Source organism: Oncorhynchus masou, chromosome 12 (assembly GCF_036934945.1).
Source record: "Oncorhynchus masou masou isolate Uvic2021 chromosome 12, UVic_Omas_1.1, whole genome shotgun sequence".
Lineage (NCBI taxonomy): Eukaryota > Metazoa > Chordata > Actinopteri > Salmoniformes > Salmonidae > Oncorhynchus > Oncorhynchus masou.
This window is the reverse complement of record NC_088223.1, coordinates 24,614,444-24,636,124: the sequence shown is the minus strand read 5'-3', so window position 1 is coordinate 24,636,124 and position 21,681 is coordinate 24,614,444. Positions and strand designations below refer to the sequence as shown.

At 40.8% G+C, this 21,681-nt stretch overlaps 1 protein-coding gene across 4 annotated transcripts in view; it reads right to left on the bottom strand.

Annotated features, from left to right (window-relative positions):
• The window catches only part of LOC135549738 (eyes absent homolog 3-like), a 28,006-nt gene extending 8,545 nt beyond the window's left edge, over window positions 1-19,461 (bottom strand). For 2 of the 4 annotated variants that reach the window (XM_064979993.1, XM_064979995.1), the window contains exons 1-9: window positions 19,346-19,461; window positions 7,206-7,302; window positions 6,385-6,434; window positions 5,913-6,010; window positions 3,072-3,155; window positions 2,776-2,845; window positions 1,931-2,040; window positions 1,457-1,597; window positions 833-909 (exon numbers count right to left, since the gene is read on the bottom strand). In XM_064979993.1, the coding sequence (XP_064836065.1) occupies window positions 833-909; window positions 1,457-1,597; window positions 1,931-2,040; window positions 2,776-2,845; window positions 3,072-3,155; window positions 5,913-6,010; window positions 6,385-6,434; window positions 7,206-7,265 (690 nt within the window). In that variant the 5' untranslated portion in view covers window positions 7,266-7,302; window positions 19,346-19,461. Of the gene's footprint in view, window positions 1-832; window positions 910-1,456; window positions 1,598-1,930; window positions 2,041-2,775; window positions 2,846-3,071; window positions 3,156-5,912; window positions 6,011-6,384; window positions 6,435-7,205; window positions 7,306-19,345 lie in introns of all 4 variants that reach the window. The other 2 variants (XM_064979994.1, XM_064979996.1) reach the window with 2 other exon arrangements.
• Window positions 19,462-21,681: the final 2,220 nt, after the last annotated feature.

The window sequence follows — 21,681 nt, the reverse complement described above, 5'->3', positions numbered from 1 at the left end:
GTATCATTTATGACTAAAGTAGCCCCCAAAAATTAATACAAATAAACTCTACATCTAGCATATAGGAACGGTTTCAAATTCTCACTTTTACGCTCTCGCTCCGAAAAAAAATCTGTTCTATTTTATTTAGCTAAGTTCAATTATATGATTCATACTATAAAAGGTAGCCTAGTGGTTAGAGCGTTGGACTAGTAACCGAAAGGTTGCTAGGTCGAATCCCTGAGCCGACAAGGTAAAAATCTGTCGTTCTGCCCCATGAACAAGGCAGTTAACCCACTGTTCCTAGGCCATCATTGTAAATAAGAATTTGTTCTCAACTGAATTGCCTAGTTAAATAAAGGCGAAATAAAACAATTATAATATATAATAGTGGCACTGGACTTATAAGCATATCTGGTCAGCTAAATTAACAAGCCTACAGCCTATGGCACAGTGTAGTCAGATAACATACAATAAGGCCAACTCATTCTGTTCTGAAAAAACCCCCACCATTTTTCTTTAGACCACCTAAAATAAAATGTATTTTTCATTTTTTAATAATGAATGTATTGTGATGGTGTATATTACAGTTATTTATTAGACTTTAAATGTAGATGTTCCAAAAAGGCACATATTAGTGGCTTGTATGCTGCTTCTATGAGTGGAGCCTTGAGATGCTAAACATGTTTATGTTAATTAATGGTAAATTACTATTAGACCAGCAGACTTTTGCATGACAATAACCAGCTGCCAAAATTTCATGACCCCGACAGCCCTAACAGAGACCTTTCAGATTAATTTGTGTTGCTTTTTGAGGCCCTAATTTCCCTGGTCAAAGCTAGCCAGTCCTTACCTGGTGAGTCACTGTAGGTGTAGCCGTGGTAGCTGAGGGGATGTTAGTGTACACACTGGATGTAGTGAAACTGGAGCCTGGCAGAGAAAACAGACACCTCAAAACATTGGAAAAACGCAGACAAGAATTAATACTTCATCTCAATACATTTCAATGAATAGATCAGTCACGCCAGTGAGCGCAGTAACCGTAGTAGTGAAAAGTGCAAAAACACATCTGCATAAATCATAGCACCGATTTCCTTGTCCAGTAAGCTTGTGCCTGACTTGCACTATGGGACTGTTCAGAACCGTAATGTGCTGGGTTGGATATTTTTCTTCCACATTGCCTTTTCCAGAACAGTTAGAGCAACTATTGTGGATGCGTGGCCAGGCCAGCCCAGCACAGGTTGGCTCAGTTTGGTCCTGTAGTGTGAATCAAGCATATTATTATGAGGTGAATCCTTAGTAGCGTTGACAGAAAGCGGATGTTTCCGGTTTTCAGGAACACAGTATTTTCAACCTAACTTCCATTTGCGCTGAATAACAGAAGTAGGGAATCGTCTCAGGCGTCTGTCTACATCTGCTACGTTAGGTTATATGATGTGAGTCAGGGTGGTGAGATTGATAGATGGCGATGGCTTGCCTTGGCTGGGGTATGAATAGTGCACCTGGCCTGGCTGGGTTGAGGTATATGCAGAGCTGAAGCTGAGAAACCCAGGCTGGCCAACAGAAGGCACTGCATCAGGCAGCCCTGTCTCTGTCTTAACACCTGGCCACATAGCACCTGAGGGAGGGATGGACAGAGAGAGAGAGAGAGAGAGGGAGAGGGGGAGAGAGAGGGAGCAAAAGGTAGGAGAGGGAGTTGTAAAAGGAAATTTAAAAAAGATGTAGAGAAGGAAAAGAGTTAAAGAAAGACCTTTCAGTCAAAGGAGTGAAAATTATTGGAAATTTTAGGGCATTTGAATCAGTGCAAAAGCTTGACGTAGCGTAACAAGCGTAATAATGAACGAACAGAAGCGTAGTGTTGGGTTATTGTGCAGGTGATGTTAGGAGAAGACCAGGGAGGTGAATAGTGTTTGTTGTGTGTGTGAGAGAGCGAGAAAGATCAAGGACTGACCGAATGGTGGGAGGCCGTAGGTCTGTCCTGCCTGGGGGAAGGAGGTGTACACAGTGGACTGGGTCAGAGGAGGGAAGGCCACCTGGCTGCTGTACGACGTGACGGCTGGGCTGTGGGACAGACGGGGACTGTGAGAACTACTGGAGGAAAACTCTTCCCAATAGCATGCAGTGGAGAGCTGGGCCTGCATTGATCAATTGTCTCAGCGTATAAGTGCTGATCTAGGATCAGGTCCGCCCTGTCCATGTAATCAGATGCATGATGATTTAAAAAGCCAAACTGATCCAAGAGCAGAACTCATACCCTGAGACGCATTGAGAATATGGTCCTGGGCCCCCATTTATCAAGTGTCTCAGATAAATATTACTGATCTAGTTCAGATTATTATGGACAGGGCGGACCAGATCCTAGATCAGCACTTCTACTTTGAGACACTTGATAAATATGGGTCCTGACCAGAACTTTTTAATGTCTAGAGTTTCCACAGACATATTCTTACATTAACATTTATACAGTAGAACTAGAAGTCATCACACACTGATTACTTCTGGCTGCACAAAGCATTTCCCTGCGGGAACAATAAAGTTTGAATTGAACTGTCGTGCAAGTCCCAACATACAAGTAACCCAGTGTTTCCCAATCCTGGTCCTGGGAACCCAAAGATGTACACATTTTTGTCCTATCCCTAACACACTTGACTTAACAAATCAACTCCTTATCAAGCCTTAGATTAGTTTTTTTGAATCCGGTGTGTTAGTGCTAGCAATTTAAAAAAAAATATGCACCCCTTTGGGTCTCCAGGACCAGAAAACACTGAATAACCTATGACAGCAGACAATACTCACCTGCTTCCATGGTAGATGTGAGAGTTATATTCAGAGGCTGTTGTCATGGTGAGCTCTTTGCAGGTCACCGCTGGAAAAACATGAACAATGGTAGGCAAGCCTCAGCTTAAACACGTTTTACAAAACATGGTCTCACTATGACAAATGAAAAGCTTGTGTAGACCCAAGGAGTGTTGTGCTCGAACCGGCGTGTGCAGGGCAGCGGTTTCCACCTTTTGGGTTTTGCCCTAGCACTACACAGCTGATTCAAATAATCAAAGATTGAGGAAACCCTGTGTAGGATGTTGTGCACATACCAGTGTGTGTGTAGGGGTTCATGGACTCGTCACAAGCCTGAGGCCCTGCTCCTCCTCTGTCTGAACCAGACTGGTCCCTGCTCCCTGAAATCAAAAAGACAACAGTCAACCATCTACACCAATGAGTGAACTACCACTTATGTTCACTAACGCCATCTACAAGTTCCATCTAGTCCTTATATGCCCACACACACATGCCAGCAGTATACCACCCTGCATATCACTGCTGGCTAGCAGGGTTGGTCCTGGGCAGTTCCAGGATGGGAGACCAGATGCTGCTGGAAGTGGTGTTGGAGGGCCAGTAGGAGGCACTCTTTCCTCTGGTCTAAAAAAATATCCCAATGCCCCACTACCCTGTGTAGGGTGCCGTCTTTCGGATGAGACGTTAAATGGGTGTCCTGACTACTCTGGGGTCATTAAAGATCCCATGGCACTCATCGTAAGAGTAGGGGTATTAAACACGGTGTCCTGGCTAAATTCCCAATCTTGCCCTCAAACCATCACGGTCACCTAATAATCCCCAATTTACAATTGGCTCATTCATCATTGGCTCATTCATCGTTGCTGCAAATGAGAACGTGTTCTCAGTCAACTTTACTGGTAAAATAACGGATAAATAAACACAATAGATCAGGGCATAAAATGAACACCTACCAAATGTGGGTAGATTTAGGTATTTGCGGGTAAGAATGTCTATTTCACCAGCTACTTTGGCGGGTGGTCAATTTGCAGGGCTCTACAGTGAGAGCAGTGCATTCGCAAATGTGAAAATATTCAAAAGTCAAGTATGAGCACTAGAGGTTGACTGATTAATTAGGGCTGATTTCAAGTTCATAATAAATCGGTAATCTGCCTTTTTGGACACCGATTATGGCCGAGTACATTGCAATCTACGAGGAGACTGCGTGGCAGGCTGACCACCTGTTACGCGTGTGCAGCATCAAAAGGACCTTGTGGCTACAAGAAGCCAAGGTAAGTTGCGAGCTAGCATTAAACTTAGCTTATAAAAAACAATCACTAGTTAACTACACATGGTTGATGATATTACTAGGTTAACTAGCTTGTTCTGCGTTGCATATAATCAATGCGTTGCCTGTTAATTTATCATCGAAGCACAGCCTATTTCAACTTCGCCCAACGGATGATGATTTAACAAAAGCGGATTCGCGAAAAAAGCACAATGTACCTAACCACAAATGTACCTAACCATAAACATCAATACCTTTCTTAAAATCAATACACACGTATATTTTGTTAAACCTGCATATGTAATTAAAATAAATTCATGTTAGCAGGCAATATTAACTAGGGAAATTGTGTCACTTCTCTTGTGTTCATTGCAAGCAGAGTCAGGGTATATGCAGCAGTTGGGCTGCCTGGCTCGTTGCGAACTGTGTGAAGACCATTTCTTCCTAACAAAGACCGTAATTAATTAGCCAGAATTTTACATAATTATGACATGACTTGAAGGTTGTGCAATGTAACAGCAATATCTAGACTTAGGGTTGCCACCCGTTCGATAAAATACGGAACGGTTGCGTATTTCCTTGAAAGAATAAACGTTTAGTTTTCGAAATGATAGTTTCTGGATTTGACCATATTAATGACCCAAGGCTCGTATTTCTGTGTGTTTATTATATTATAATCAAGTCTATGATTTGATATTTGATAGAGCAGTCTGACTGAGCGGTGGTAGGCAGCAGCAGGCTCGTAAGCATGCATTCAAACAGCACTTTAATGCGTTTGCCAGCAGTTATTAGAAATGATTGAGGCACAGGGCCGACTTCAAGCCTATCACCTTCCGAGATTTGGCTGGCAATAGTCAAGTACCTATAAGAACATCCAATAGTCAAAGGTATATGAAATACAAATGGTATAGAGAGAAATAGTCCTATAATAACTACAACCTAAAACTTCTTAACTGTGAATATTGAAGACTCATGTTAAAAGGAACCACCAGCTTTCATAAGTTCTCATGTTTAAGTTTCTTGCTCAGAACTTTAGCTTTTTTACATGGAACATATTGCACTTTTACTTTCTTTTCCAACACTGTTTCTGCATTATTTAAACCAAATTGAACACATTTCATTATTTATTTGAGACTAAATTGATATTCTTTATGTATTATATTAAGTTCAAATAAAAGTGTTCATTGTTCATTCAGTAATGTTGTAATTGTCATTATTACAAATATATATAGAAAAATTGGCATCAGCTTTTTTATTTGGTCCGCCAATAAAATTGGTATCGGCGTTAAAAAATCATAAGCGGTCGACCTCTAATGAGCACGTGTGAGTTAGAAAAATTGGCAGTAGCTATTTTCAAAGTATGTCTGCTGTTTTGTTTCATAGCTAATCGCACAAAGAAATAGGAATCCTATATCCCACCTCACGCAGCAACACCACTGCCTGCCAGTGAAGTGCAGTGCTGATAGATTCATTTTGAGGCACTGTGCACAGCAATAAAAGTTGGTCTAATTTACTCTAAAGTCCACAAAGGGAGACTTTGCCCTCGTGTTTCTTGGCTATTTACACTTTCTCACAAGGTCTGTTGTTTTTCAATGTTAGTTTGAGTCTGCTGCTTCAAACAAATAACGAAGAGACGCCCTAGTCAGATCCCAAGTCACTCGCACACAGGACTCTTATAGGGGCAGCTGAACATTTTGTCTCTGATATTTTGGTTAAAAGACTCAGGTCACCAAAAATTAAATTAAAATGAGCAAATCACGGTCATCCATTTTGTGAGTTGCTGGTAAACTTCGTAATCTACCTGCTACAGGGGCATAGATGAGCATTTTTTTTAGAGCCATTTATTTCTCAGGCTTTCATTTATTCAACTCACCTCCATCAAGCTGGGCATTAGACAAGGAGGAGAAGGAGTCGTCCTGACCTCCTGAGCCCAAGAGAGTAGGGGGGCTCTGGTCATCACAACCCAATCCCCTAAAAAAACAACATCCATTTACCAAATATCACAAGCCTATTTACTACCCACAGACAGCACTACCTGTGCTAATGAGAGAAAAGTAAAACTGAACCATCAAACTATTCAGTAATACATTTATCAGTCTAGCCACCATATAGAATCTTTGAAAGGCCATTAATAAGAACAAACACCACTGTACAACCCACAACAGGAAACAATCACAAAATAATCTTCTAGTATATGTGAGAATGCTGAAAAAGCTGACAGACCCTCTCAAATGTCTGCTCTTTCAGTCACCTATTATCAGAACATAGATCTCATTCATCCGAAGTGGCTTTCTAGAGACAAAATGGGCCATGTTAAAAAGCATGTTAGAAATAAACAAACTGACCGTGGCTCTTTATCCAGTCCAACGTTGAGCTCATGCCTTGCCTTCTTGATCTGTGAAAGTAAAACACACATGAATGACATGTTAACTGTTCTTTAAGTCTTACAACCCTTAGAAACAAATTATGACAGTCAATCAGGTAGTGTCAACTTTAGTGTCTGGCAAGTTGTGAAGTGATGTTAAAGGGAAATCTACTCAAAAACCCAACATTTCCACCAATTCTGTCAACAAGAAGTATATTACAAATCTTTTCCGAGATGTGAGATAATTAACTTGCTATCTGTAGTATTGTATAGATTTGGAATCGTGACATTACGTACTTGAGGAAAATAGGCACGTTTCGACATATTCCTTCAATCATTGGATTCCTATCTCCTTTCTATAATATCTCTGGCAACGGCACCATGCAATGCCTTCTGGACTAAAGAGGCAGACTAATTGGAAAAATGTGCTAGACCCTCCGTTAAATTACACCTTTGAGGTAGGAATGTAGTAAAAATATGATCAATGGCTCATTCGAGGAGATATCCTCCCGAGTTATGACATTGGCCTGTATTGAAATCTGACATGTATGATAGATGTTTTCTTGATCCAAAAGTAATATTCCTATTATCTTTCAGTGTAGTGAGACTTTATCACGGTGCTACGTCATACCGGCAGGATTTCTGCCTGCTTGAACGCCAATAACTCAGATACCCATGAAAAACCATGAAATGACCCAGGGAATCAATAGAAAATCCCGCAGAGACGCAAAATAAACAAATGTAACATTCAAAAATCGGCGAGCCATTCCTTTAAGATGAATGTCTTGAGACTCAACTCACCGGCAGTTCAGGCAGGTCCTGCAAGTCATCCATGTCTGCTGAGCCACGTCCTTCTGACATATCTTCACTCTCTTCGTCTGGGGAGGCTGTCCGGACACTGCTTCACACAAACACGGTATGCCCAGGGTGAGTGGACAGGACCACTGGTTTAAGTAGCCAGCTATGATCCCCTCCCCCCTGACGCATCTCCGGGTGCCCCCCGCCCACCCTACTATCATAGGAGTTGATCAACAGTGAGGCGTGATGTCGCCTACTGGGGAAGAAGTGATGCACGGTCGGCCTAATCTACCGCAGGGGAGCGGCAGGTGAGGCACGTGCACCGTGGCCCCACCACTCCGGTGTTTACAGTTGGATTAAGGGGAGCGTGCCTCCTTACATGACCTAGCCTACATTTGAGGAAATGTATTCTCTGCGGATTATATGAGCGGCATTAGGTGTTCAGGTGCAAGCTGTCGTATCAATAGGTGGTCCACTGGATAAGATCTAACCTCATTTTCAGCCACCGGCCGCCCCCTTTAGCCTCCTCTCGGTGTGCCCTGGCCATAGAGCCCTGATCTAACTGGCATTTGCGGGAAGAGAAGGGAGAAAATAGTATTTTAGAATTTCCCACCTGACCTAATTTATCAGACACTTGTTAAAGAAAACCGTGCACATGAACAGGATGCCAGCCACCTGAATTATAGACATAAATCGAGGCACGTGTCCCAAAAACATTTACACAACTCTTCCTAGTAAAACGGACCACTACATATTTTTTAGGAACCATTTTTGTACACCATGCAGCTTACGTCAGATCATCTTACAACTTTTTCTGTAAAGCTAACTTTTGTCAACTTCATTTATTCTACAATTGGTTTGTCTTTTCATTGTCAGTAGGCCCATCCATTTTCAGCATTGATATCCATAACATCTAAGTGTTGATATTGATGGCTCATAGCTTCAGAAGCTTCTGCATTCACCACATTGTGTGCGCTTGTTCTGAGATGTATTTTTCAGACTTTTACTGAAGCAATTGTTGACATTGAAAATGTGTTTTAGCTAAGATACATTTTAGTGTGAATTTTCTAAGCGTATTTCTCATATGTAGCAGTACTGTTCTTTATTTCAGATAAACACATATCTTTCTATCAATGATCTTTTAAAATAGTCCTGGGAGTGTATTTTTCTAATTAAAGTGACCCAAAACATACAGACTTCATCCAGTGTCCTGAAAAGTGGATTAGTACATCTAACATTTGCATATTTTGTATGCAAACAGTATCAGAAAAATTATAATACCATTTTTTTTTATATATTTGTGTTAGATTATAAATCAGTTTTATAGCATTCTTAGTATGAATAATTGTCTTTATATATCCTTAGAGAGTCATTTCAATTATTTTATATATCCTTAGAGATCAATTTCAATGATAAATTCAAGCTCTGTGTATGAGAAGTCATTATTTAGTGGCCTGCAGTAATGTGTACTCAAGGCCTCTCCTGAATGATAAGAAGTTATGTGATATGCAGAGAAATCCTGGGTGATGGAAGAGTACTGAAGTGCATATTTGTGGAAAGGAAGGGGCAAGAGCAAAGGGTGTAAGTGGACACTGCACTGCACTGAACGTATGTTTTCACAGTCTTATGTCCAACAATTAAATGTTTTTATTTTTTGTTTTTTTAATTGCTCAGAAAATTTTGGGTTCGAAATAAAACCATAACCAAATTCAGCCCGCAAGTTGGGGAACCCTGGCGTTTACCTTCAATTGGTTAAGGTTAATTTGGATATATCAAAACGAGAAGAAAACCCCTATTTAGGTTGTGGTGCCTTGCGTCAGGGATGCAAACAGGTAAGGGCCCAAAAAGGTGACACTTTCCCTCCCCCCACTGAAACATACAAAAAAAAAATCCCTGCTTAGGAGGAAATGCAGGTTAACGAATTAAAACAAAGAAAATTATCTACATGATCAGCTTGGGTGTAAAAGAGTGGTAGACGTGAACCTAACTCACAGCTAAAAAATGTAAAGAAAGCAATCCAATGTTATTTGTTGCCTCGTCTTTACTGCAAATGACACTGACATCTTGAGAAGAAAAAAACAACAATACACTAATATTGCAGTTAGCCATGACAGCCTTTATAATAGAATGTTTGTGACCACACACATAAATATTGCACTTGGGGAAAAGGACATCTTAAGTAGAAATAGAATGAAACAGGCATTCTATTTATGCTCTATTATAGTGGCCACTATATACATCGATTAAGTGCACAAGACTACATGTGTGCAAAAATAACATTCACTGAGTAAAAAAATAAATAAACAAAAAGATAATCCCCCCTCTCACTCACACGTGTTACTGTCAAGTTCAACAAAAGCAATATCTTTGGGCTACACGGCACATTATTACAATGTACACTTTCTGGCTGTGGACATCTGTTCTACAATGTGCTAGCAAAAGTGAGAAAGGGGGAAAGTGTGTGGTGTTCCTTTCACCTCTATAGTGGCATCCAGGTTAAACCAGGCCCAGCTCCAGCTACACTTGATCCCTGAATCCACTTGTTTAACAAGCAATGCCTCATTTTCAACTAATTCTCTCATTCTGAAAATTAACCACATACTGTAGAGGGAAAACATTAGTGAACAGATAGTGGTTAGTTTGATAGCTAGTTAACATTTCACACACTAACTAACGCATTACAACAACTTTGAGGAACGGTGTTTTGCTGAAAATCTCCAAACACACATCACTTGTTCGCTTACAGCCAGTAGTCATCCAAAGCCCCCCACCCCCAAACTTATCTCATCGGATCTACACGAATCACGTAGGTCACCTATTTTGGATTCAAAACAGCGAAAGAAGGAAAACCATCTCTGTAGCACTCCACCAATCAGGCCTTTATGGTAGAGTGGCCAGACAGAAGCGACATGACACCACACTTGGTGTGTGCCAAAAGGCACCTAGAGTCCCAGACCATGAGAAACAAGATTCTCTGGTCTGATGAAACCAAGACTGAACTCTTTGACCTGAATTCCAAGCTTCACGTCTGGAGAAAACCTACGCTCAGGACCTCGGACTGGGGCGAAGGTTCACCTTCCAACAGGACAACAACCCTTGGCACACAGCCAAGACAGCGCAGGAGTGGCTTCGGGACAAGTGTCAGTGTCCTTGAGTGGCCCAGCCAGAGCCCGGACTTGAACATCTTTGGAGAGACCTGAAAATAGTTGTGTAGCAAAGTCCCCCATCCAACCTGACAGAGTTTGAGATAATCTGCAGAGAAGAATGGGGAAAACTCCAAATACAGATGTGCCAAGCTGCAGCATCATACCCAAGAATAATCAAGGCTGTCATCACTGCCAAAGGTAAAGTTCTGAATACTTATGTAAATGTGACATTTCCGTTGTGTATGTATATATATATATATATACACACACACTTGCAAACATTTTCCTCCCGAGTGGCGCAGTGATCTAAGTTGTGATATTACAGTGACGCCTCTATTGCATGCTCTAGCATCACTACAGGCGTCACTACAGACCTGGGTTTAATCCCAGGCTGTATCACAACCGGCTGTGATTGGGAGTCCCATAGGGCGGCTCACAATTGGCCCAGTGTCGTCCAGGTTAGGGGAAGGTTTGGCCGGGGGGACTTTACTTGGCTCATCGCTCTCTAGCAACACCTTGTGGCGGGCCGGGCGCACCTCAGTCATCAGTTGAACTGTTTTCTCCGACACATTGGTGCGGCTAGCTTCCGGGTTAAGCTGGCAGGTGTTAAGAAGATCGGTTTGGCAGGTCATGTTTCAGAGGACGCATGACTCGACATTTGCCTCCTGAGCCCGTTTGGGAGTTGCAGCGATGAGAAGATTGAAATTGGGGAGAAGAATGGGGGTAAAAAAATGCAAGTGGAAACATTTCTAAAAACTTGCTTTTGCTTTGTCCTTATGGGGTAGTGTGTGTAAATTGAAGGGGGAGGGGCAATTTAATAAGGCTAGGATTGCACATTTTTGGGAATATTCAGAGGTGGAAACTTTCCATGGGAATATATGCAAATTAATATTAACACCATTTAAATATTAAAATATTTAATATTACAAATATTTACCATATCATATGGAGACTGAAACATAAACCTAAGTAGACAATTGCAAATGATTAAATCCTGCAAATGATTAAATCCTTCCAAAAAAATCGATTTAGTTACAAATTGAACCTTTAAATGAGTTGACTCTTCACATGGAATGATTTCACTGAACAACAAAAGAGAATATTGAACAATCCCCAATGATTCATCGCATCTCCCAAAACCGTTTTCAACATACATCTGTAAACTAATAGTCTAGAAACTAAAGCCTGCTGTCTTCCTCTCAGGTGTCCATGTCTTCTCCTTAAACCTCCTCAATATCAAACTCTTGAACATCAGACTGAGGCCTCATCTTCACTGTGACTTTCCGACCCTGTTGAGGATGGCTTGTTGTCAGGCTCAAAAAGCCTCAAATTTCACAGGATGGCCACCAATTTTTCAACCCTTGTATTGGTCAGCCTGTTGTGTGCTCTGGTGTGTGTGTTCCCAAACAAGGACCAGTTGCGCTCTGAGGCGGCTGATATCGGTGGGATTTGGAGGATGATGGAGGCAACAGGCGAATGAGTCTCTGATCCACAAAGTCCCTTCCATCAGGTGGCATATTGCATCTCCATCCCAAAGCCCTTGCTTGGAAGTGTAACCTCATAAGACTGCCGAGAACCTTGCCCTCATCCAGGCCAAGGTGGCGAGACACGGTAGTGATGACACCATAGGCCTTGATCTCTGAACCAGACTGGATGCACTTGCCAGCATACTTGGGGTTCAACATGTACGCTGCAGCGTGTATGGGCTTCAGGCAGAAGCCTTCATGCTTTTTGATGCATTTCAGAACTGCAGTTTCCTCTGCTTGGAGCAACAGTGAAGTGTGCAGGGCAGTACGGATTTCTTATTTTACATCTGCAAGCAGAGTTTGAACATCAGACAGGATGGCATTGTCTCCCTCAATCCGTGCAATGGCTGCTGCTATAGGTTTCAGGCTGCTTTACCACTGTCCCCCAAAATACATCATCCTGGAGGATCCTCTTGATGGGGCTGTCCATATCGGCAGACTGATATGTCCATTTCTTGCAGAGACTCCTTCCCCTCCAGGAGTCTGTCAAACATGATGACAACACCAACCCAACAGGTGTTGCTGGGCAAGTCCAATGTGATACTCTTATTCTTCTCACTAAGCTTGGCGAGGTAGATTGCTGCTATAACTTGATGACCCTTCACATACCTAAGCATTTCCTTATCTCTCTTGTAGTGTTTTCAGTGTTTTCAGTGCCATGATGTCCTTGAGGAGCAGATTCAATGCATGAGCAGCACAGCCAATGGGTGTGACATGAGGGTAGGTCTCCTCCACTTCAGACCAAGCAGCCTTCATGTTAGCAGCATTGTCTGTCACCAGTGCAAATACCTTTTATGGTCCAAGGTCATTGATGACTGCCTTCAGCTCATCTGCAATGTAGAGACCGGTGTGTCTGTGCCATTGTAGAATACTGGTTGAGGGGTGGAGATGTAGTTAATTGTTCCTTGCCCGTAAACATTCGACCACCCATCAGAGATGATTGCAATACAGTCTGCTTTCTCTATGATTTGCTTGACCTTCACTGGAACATCCAGCAAATGAGTAGATAAAGCATGTCTGGTTGGAGGGTGCATGCTGGTTGAAGAACATTCAGAAATCTCTTCCAATACACATTGCCTGTGAGCATCAGAGGTGAACCAGTTGCATATACAACTCGAGCAAGACATTCATATCAGCATTTCTCTGACTACGTTCCTCCATTGAATAAAAAAACTCCTGATTCCAGGAGGACCGTGAGCTGTTGCTGTCGATAAGGTGTCTGAATCATTATTTTCACCTCGAATAGAGGTAGAGGGACTTTTGTTAGAGGTTGCTTGTTGTGAGCGGTGAGCGAACTTTATGCACTTGGCCAGATGATTCTGCACTTTTGTTGCATTCTTCACATAGGATTTGGCAAAGTATTTGCACATTTATACAGCCATTCCTTCTACATTAGCTGCAGTGAAATGTCTCCATACATCAGATAGTGCCAGTGGCATTTCCCTGTAAAGATTAGAAAAAGAGAAAAAAAAGTTAAAATACAATTCCATGTAAAGATAAATAGATTAAACAGCTTTGGTAAGATACATGTTTTACAATGAAACATGGAAACAGGTGACTTAACACTCAGTGAGCAGGCTCAAGCAAGCTAAAACCCACATGGTAGCAAAAACTAACTAGAAGACATTGTAAATAAGTTAGAAATTATTTAAAACACACTTTGCTGTAGGCTATTTCCTAGTTAACCAAAAAAATTATGTACGTCATACAAAATATATTCACCCCACCCAGTATTGTAATCAAAACTTACCAGAAAGCATGTAGTCCTTGGCTCAGACAGTGTAGTAGTGTGGGCTCAGTAGTATCTCATTACTTTGAAAAATCTTGAGCATCAGCTGTACACGTGATGGAAGAATGCACTGTGCATGCATAGGGTTGCAATTCTATTGAATTGGGGATAGTTTAACCAAAATATGCCACAAGACCTAGAATTGCCTTGTGCATCCCACAAAAACATTCACTGTTATAAGCTAACTTTTTTGATGAATTCAAGCAAAATTCCCAGGCTTAACTTCCCATGGAGAAATTCTGGAAATTTACAGAAAAGTTTCAGACACTTTGCAACCCTAAAATAAGGCTGTAACATAACAAAATGTAGAAAAAGTCAAGGGGTCTGAATACTTTCTGAATGCACTGTACACTCCCCCCAAGGGGTACTACAGACACACATTAAAAGTTACATTTTATATTTTGTGCATTCTGAGACAGTAAAGTTGTGATATTGCATGCAAATGTAACATCCATAATGCTAGAACTGCCTAGTAGTACTAAGACCAAAAGGCAAAGCTGAAGAATTCAAATGAGGGCACCTTTGACTAAATAAAAAGTCAAAAATATCCCTGTCATTCGCAGTGGAGTGTAAACTTCTAAAATTTGAAATACGAATTTAATCTGATGGTTTAAAGATTTGCAAACAGCCCTGGCATTTTCTATTGAATATAGGCATATTATGAATCTGGCCTTTATAATCTAATAGTGTTAAGATCTGGCTTGTGAGACTATTGTGAACCCAATGCAATCTTGGTTGTCCTGACAACCATACAAAAGCTCGAGCTACTCACGGCACCTGCTGTCGACATAGGTAACCTGCTGTACTGTACAGTGATCAGCTGATGTTACCCTATGGTGTTTCCAGTTCTCAGAACCGTCACTAAACTTCTAGCCAGCTGAATCACAACACACACAGGCACTGTAGTATGCTTTATGCAAAACAATGAAGCAAGCCTACCTGCTCCACAGACACTGAGGTATGAATCTTTTATTTATTTATTATTATTTTTAAATAGGCTATACTGTAGTCTACTTCAGTGATCATTAACTAGATTCAGCTGGGGGTGGATTTCTTTGTTGAGCGGATAGTCACGGGGCAAGAACATAATTACAAATACAAATGTTGGGCTAAAAGAAAATAATTTCAAGCTTTGCTTACATTTGTATACGATACTTGGGCTCAGATTTCTCAAGTTAAAATACATTTTTCTCTTGTCCAACAATGAAAATGTAACTTTATTAAAATTGGGATGTCTCTGTGCTGCCTATGAGTATTATCTTGATAAGCAAACATTGTGTGTATGATGATCTTACTGTTATTATTGCCTCCTCTAATAAGACATTGTGACCTTTACAGGAGCACTGTGCTGATTTGACTTAATCTTTGTCCAGGAAAACCGGCACTACAGTGCCTTCAGAAAGTATTCACACCCCTTGACGTTTTCCACGTTTTGTGTCACTGGCCTACACACAATAAACCATAATGTCAAAGTGGAATTATGATTAGGAATTTTTACAAATTAATTAGAAATAAAAAGCTGAAATGTCTATAAGTATTTTACCCCTTTGTTATGGCAAGCATAAATAAGTTCACTATCACTGTGTGTAATAGTGTTCATCTCTGTAAGGTCCCTCAGTGGAGCTGTGAATTGCAAACTGATGCAACCACAAAGACCAGGGAGTTGAACATTGAATAACCCTTTGAGCATGGTGAAGTTAATAATTACACGTTGAATGGTGTATCAATCAACCCAGTCACTACAAAAATACAGGTGTCTTTCCTCTCAGTTGCCAGAGAGGAAGGAAACCACAAGGATTTCACCATGAGACCAATGGTGACTTTAAAACAGAGTTTAATTGCTGTGATAAGGAAAAAACTGAGGATGGATCAACAATATTGTAGTTACTCCACAATACTAACTTAAATTACAAAGTGAAATGGAAGCCTGTACAGAAAAAAATATAAATAAATTCTGCATTATGTTTGCAATAAGGAACCAAAGTAAACATGAAAAAAATATGGCAAAGAAATGACATTTATGTCCTGATTACAAAGTGTTATGTTTGGGGTAAATTCAATACATCACGAGAACCACTCTTCATACTTTCAAGCATGGTGGTGGCTGCATCATGTTATGGGTATGCTTGTCATTGGCAAGGACTAGGGAGTTTAAGATAAAAAAAAAAAAAGCTAAGCACAGGCAAAATCCTAGAGGAAAACATGGTTCAGTCTGCTTTCCTGAGTGGCCTAGTTACAATTTTTTATTAAATAGTGGTCATGACGTTGCCCTCTTTGGGTACAGCAAGCCCCATCCCCCTCTCCCTGCCTCCCCCTTGCCTCCTTCAACTAGGCTGCTGTGGTCAGAGGAAGGTCGTAAATTCCCGAGGAGAAGACCCTGCCTCATGGCCACACAGTATAAGAGAGTGAATTTTCATAGAGAACAAAGGAATTTCTTCCACCTCACAGAACATGAGGTGCGAACAAATTTCATGTTCCGGAAAAGGTATAAAAGATTGAAGAATCCAGCTGTTACAACTTGTGGAAGCTCATGGGAGACGTTGTGGCCACATTACCATAACGCTGTTTATATAATAGCCTCAGATATGAGGTTTACATCTAATTGTTGTATAAGATGAATGAGTGAGTATGATACTGTTTACACAATTTTATAATGTGATGTTGAACTGTTTAATGAAGGAAACTCCAATTCCCTTTTGAGAACTAAATCAGAGGACCGCCCCTGGGCCCAGTTAGGGTCAGGCATCCTGGGACAGCCCCTTTTCTGCAATTCCGAATAAAACCCAACTTTGAGAAATTATCACCTGACCATGTTTCTCTCAATCACGGGAGTACAAAGGTTGCAGACGATTGCTGAAACTTTTAACCATACCGCGTGGTTAAACTATTAGACTATCGATACCAACAGAATAAGAACAAGTCTGTGATATTAATTACTAGTCTGAAGCTAGGAATTCGGTATCATTGAATGCGAAGAACAACAACCACCGAAACATCCATTCTATAACAAATGAATGAATGTCAATCTGAACTAGAGAGCGAGAGGACGAAACTCTCCAACAGAAACAAACTTTCAACTGCGATCAAGACGACACACTGAGCGTAAATATGTATTGATTGCAATTGTTCCTGAGTGAGCAAAGGATTAGCATTTCAATTGTTATAATTATCACTGTGTAGTGACTTGTCAGCTGACTCCCCTTTTGTCCACCAAGCCACGATGCCGGTTTAGCCCACTAGGACACGTTCCCCTATCATTTCTTGAAAACATATTTACCTTGTTTGTTTGTTTATGCATTTCTGTGAATTACTTAGTAATAAATACATAATTTAAGACAATTGATGTATGGATGACTCATAGTGAAGACTGGGTTTGTGCAGATAACCAACAATTTACGACGTTTGGAATGAGACTAACGTGAGGTAAAGTAAATAATTCATTCATCAGAAGACTATGGAGCAGATATGAAAATATCTGAAAAGTTATTTAAGGAAATGATAACTTTGTAATCTGAATATTTTCATTGGTGCACCGACTTCCTAGTTAATTACGGTTACATGATTAATCAGTTTGATTGCATAATACTAATTACAGAGAATCTTTGATAAAAACTAAGTCTTCAATCTAATGATAGTAAAGACACGACATAGTCTTGAAATCTATGGCAAGACTTAAAAAGAATATTGGCCGTCTAGCGATGATCAACAACCAACTTGAGAGTTTGAAGAATGTGTTAAAGAATAATGTGCAAATACTGTACAATCCAAGAATGCAAAGCTCCGAAGTTTACCTAGAAAGACTTACAGCTGTAATCACTGCCAAACGTGATTCTAACATGTATTGACTCAGGGGTGTGAATATTTATGTAAATTAGATATTTCTGTGTTTCATTTTCAATACATTTACAAACATTTCTAAAGACACGTTAGTGTGTAAATGGGTGAGAGAAAATATTCAACCCATGTTGAATTCAGGTTGTAACAACACATTTTTGAATATGTCAAGGCATATGAATACTTTCTGAAAACACTGTATACATTTTTTCTGAATAACGTAGCTCATTGAGCTGGACTTGATTCATATTAAACATAACATATAGGGCCCGTTTCCCAGATACAAATTAGGCCTGAACCTAAAACTAGTCATGGACCAAAAAAAGCAAGCTCAGCATGCTTTTAGTTCCGGACCAGGCTAAATCTGTGTCAAGGAAACCAGCCCATTGAAAACTGATGTACCTTTGGATTCTGTTCTTGCTTCTTTCTGACTAGTGGACTATTGGTAACAAATAATCTACTGTCTAGCTGGATTTCGATAACATCCTGCTATGGTTTCAATTAAATTATTTTAATTAAAAGCTACTCAATTATAAGCTTTGACCTTCATAGTAGTAGCTAGCTAACGCAGGTAAAAACCAATGACAAGCTGGCAGCATGCCATTATCTGTGGTTGCGGTAGCTATCTGATTTTAACAACTAGTTTTTACACACTAACGTTACTAGTAGCGTCCCTGGGAATTAACGTTAGTTTACAAAAAAAAATAGTCCGCCGGAAAAATTTAATTTCAACGTACTCTGTCGAGGGAATTTGAGAAAAAACATCTAAATGGAACAAACGTGAGTCTGTTGTAGACCCATGCAGTTTCTGTTAACTGTTACCTTATGGACATGTCAAAATAAATCCCGCACAAGTTTTTGCTTTTACGTGTGCAGGCAGGTATGGTGCACGTGTAGGATTTTGACATGAGGTTTAGTATATTAGAATCACCAAGCTACTCTTCCCCAGATATTAAGATATAGCTAGGTAAGCAGAGAGGAAGTGGGTCTACAATAGACCCACGTTTGGAATGTCCGTTTAATTTGTTTCTCAATCTCCCCTGCATAAGGACCAACACTACGGACAACAGGCAGAATACATTTAAATGTAATTAACTTCAGGCTTCCTGCGGACTATTCCGTTTTTTACAAGACATCTGACATCTGGTGGCAGCTGCTTTTAGTGTGTAAATACTAGCCTTGCTAACGGCAGCTATGGTGGTGGGTGTCTGAGGCAGACTTAGACTGTTATTTCAATGATAAGCGTGCAGATGTTAGTAAAATAGCTAGCCAATTTTGCCTCCAAGGCAAATCCAAGTTAAATTCTATACAAGTGAGTGGGGGGATACTAATAAGTAATTAGCATGCCCAAAACAGGTGTGCTAACGTTAACTGCTCCACGCTCAACATTGGTTCCTAATTTCTATTCATCTTTATCCAGGAACTGTATACGCGATTAAGTGTTGCTAGCGATGGCACGCTTACTAGAACATTCTACATTTGTAGAGTCAAGGACAGCTTGTGAAGGTGAAGTCCAGTTATTGCTAGCAAATACGATGTCTAGCTAAGCCAGCCAAATTACTACGTTACTTATCCAACGGACTTTTCATTTTACCAAACTAGGAGGAATTGAAAATCTATAGATATGGTTTTATATATTACAATTAGCTGAGTATCGGGAACATAGCTAACTAGAAAGTGTTAGCTAGCGTATAGCAAACGGCATTGTTTTTAGCTAGCTAGCCAACGCTCTCGGGATGCTATGCTAGCTAACGGAGTATTACCGCAACGTGTTGGAACTTCCCTTCCAAAGTTAGAAATCGTTATCGCCCGTGGGTCTACATTGGAGTTAGTCAAACTTAACCTTACCATTGGTGTAATGTATTTTTGCTTTAGTCGAATATCTTCGTACTGAATCCACACCGCTTTGTCTGTTCGACCACTATTTAGCAGGAAGTTTTGATTATTCATGTTACGCCGTGTGCAAGGTCCTTGCAATCCGGGATCTTTGGGACGTCACTACCCACAATTGAAGCTGAATGTTAAATGGTTAATTAAGGGATACTTTAGATATGTTTGCATCAAATTGACTGACTTGTCGCAGATAAAAGGCTGTGCCTGATGATGTATGGCACAAGTTAAATGGGTTTCCATCGCATTTTCAACTCTACTAATGGTTTTCTCACTTTCTTTGTTGCGTTATATAGCAAGTGTGCCCACTGGTATTGGCATGTGCGCTCTAGCCAACTGCGCACATATAACCTACAAAATAAGATTATTATGGATAAAAGAGCGAGATTATATTGTTATTTGTCAAACGGCAGCCAAGCATCAATGATCATGTCATCAGAATATGACCCTTGATATTTATTGGAAAGGAGCATCAAACTCATCAATCACTCATCAATCATGCAAATGTATTTGTAAAGCCCTTTTTACATCAGTTGATGTCACAAAGTGCTGTACAGAAACCCAGCCGGAAACCCCAAACAGCAAGCAATGCAGGTGTAGAAGCACCTGCATCATCATTTTGCACTTTGACCACACTGTGAAAGTCATCATAATTTATTTCATCTGTAGCCTAATAAACTGCATGCTTTCCCAACGAGTCATAGTGGGAAGACCACACATCATTGCATGACTCTACATTTATTTTGATATGATGGTTATTATATCAATATATACAGTGGGGAGAACAAGTATTTGATAACCTGCAAAATCGGCAGTGTTTCCTACTTACAAAGCATGTAGAGGTCTGTAATGTTTATCATAGGTACACTTCAACTGTGGGAGACAGAATCTAAAACAAAAATCCAGAAAATCACATTGTATGATTTTTAAGTAATTCATTTGCATTTTATTGCATGACATAAGTATTTGATCACCTACTAACCAGTAAGAATTCCGGCTCTCACAGACCTGTTAGTTTTTCTTTAAGAATCCCTCCTGTTCTCCACTCATTACCTGTATTAACTGCACCTGTTTTAACTCGTTACCTGGATAAAAGACACCTGTCCACACACTCAATCAAACAGACTCCAACCTCTCCACAATGGCTAAGACCAGAGAGCCGTGTAAGGACATCAGGGGTAAAATTGTAGACATGCACAAGGCTGGGGTGGGCTACAGGACAATAGGCAAGCAGCTTGGTGAGAAGGCAACAACTGTTGGCACAATTGTTAGAAAATGGCAGAAGTTCAAGATGACGGTCAATCACCCTCGGTCTGGGGCTCCATGCAAGATCTCACCTCGTGGGGCATCAATGATCATGAGGAAGGTGAGGGATCAGCCCAGAACTACACGGCAGGACCTGATCAATGACCTGAAGAGAGCTGGGACCACAGTCTCAGAGAACCATTAGTAACCCACTGCTCCGTTATGGATTAAAAACCTGAGCACGCAAGGTCCCCTGGCTCAAGCCAGCGCATGTCCAGGCCTGTCTGAAGTTTGCCAATGACCATCTAGATGATACAGAGGAGGAATGGGAGAAGGTCATGTGGTCTGAGACAAAAATAGAGCTTTTTGGTCTCAACTCCACTCGCCGTATTTGGAGGAAGAAGGATGAGTACAACCCCAAGAACACCATCCCAACCGTGAAGCATGGAGGTGGAAACATCATTCTTTGGGGATGCTTTTCTGCATAGGGGACAGGATGACTGCACCGTATTGAGGGGAGGATGGATGGGGCCATGTATCGCAAGATCTTGGCCAACAACCTCCTTCCCTCAGTAAGAACATTGAAGATGGGTCGTGGCTGGGTCTTCCAGTATGACAACGACCCGAAAACACACAGCCAGGGCAACTAACAAGTGGCTCCGTAAGAAGCATCTCAAGGTCCTAGAGTGGCCTAGCCAGTCTCCAGACCTGAACCCAATAGAAAATCTTTGGAGGGAGCTGAAAGTCCATATTGCCCAGCGACATCCCCGAAACCTGAAGGCTCTGGAGAAGGTCTGTAAGGAGGAGTGGGCCAAAATCCCTGCTGCAGTGTGTGCAAACCTGGTCAAGAGCTACTAATATTAAGTTCTGCTTTTCTGATGTATCAAATACATATGTCATGCAATAAAATGCAAATTAATTACTTAAATCATACAATGTGATTTTTCTGGATTTTTAGATTCTGTCTCTCACAGTTGAAGTGTACCTATGATAAAAAATTAGACCTCTACATGCTTTGTGAGTAGGAAACACTACTGATTTTGCAGGTT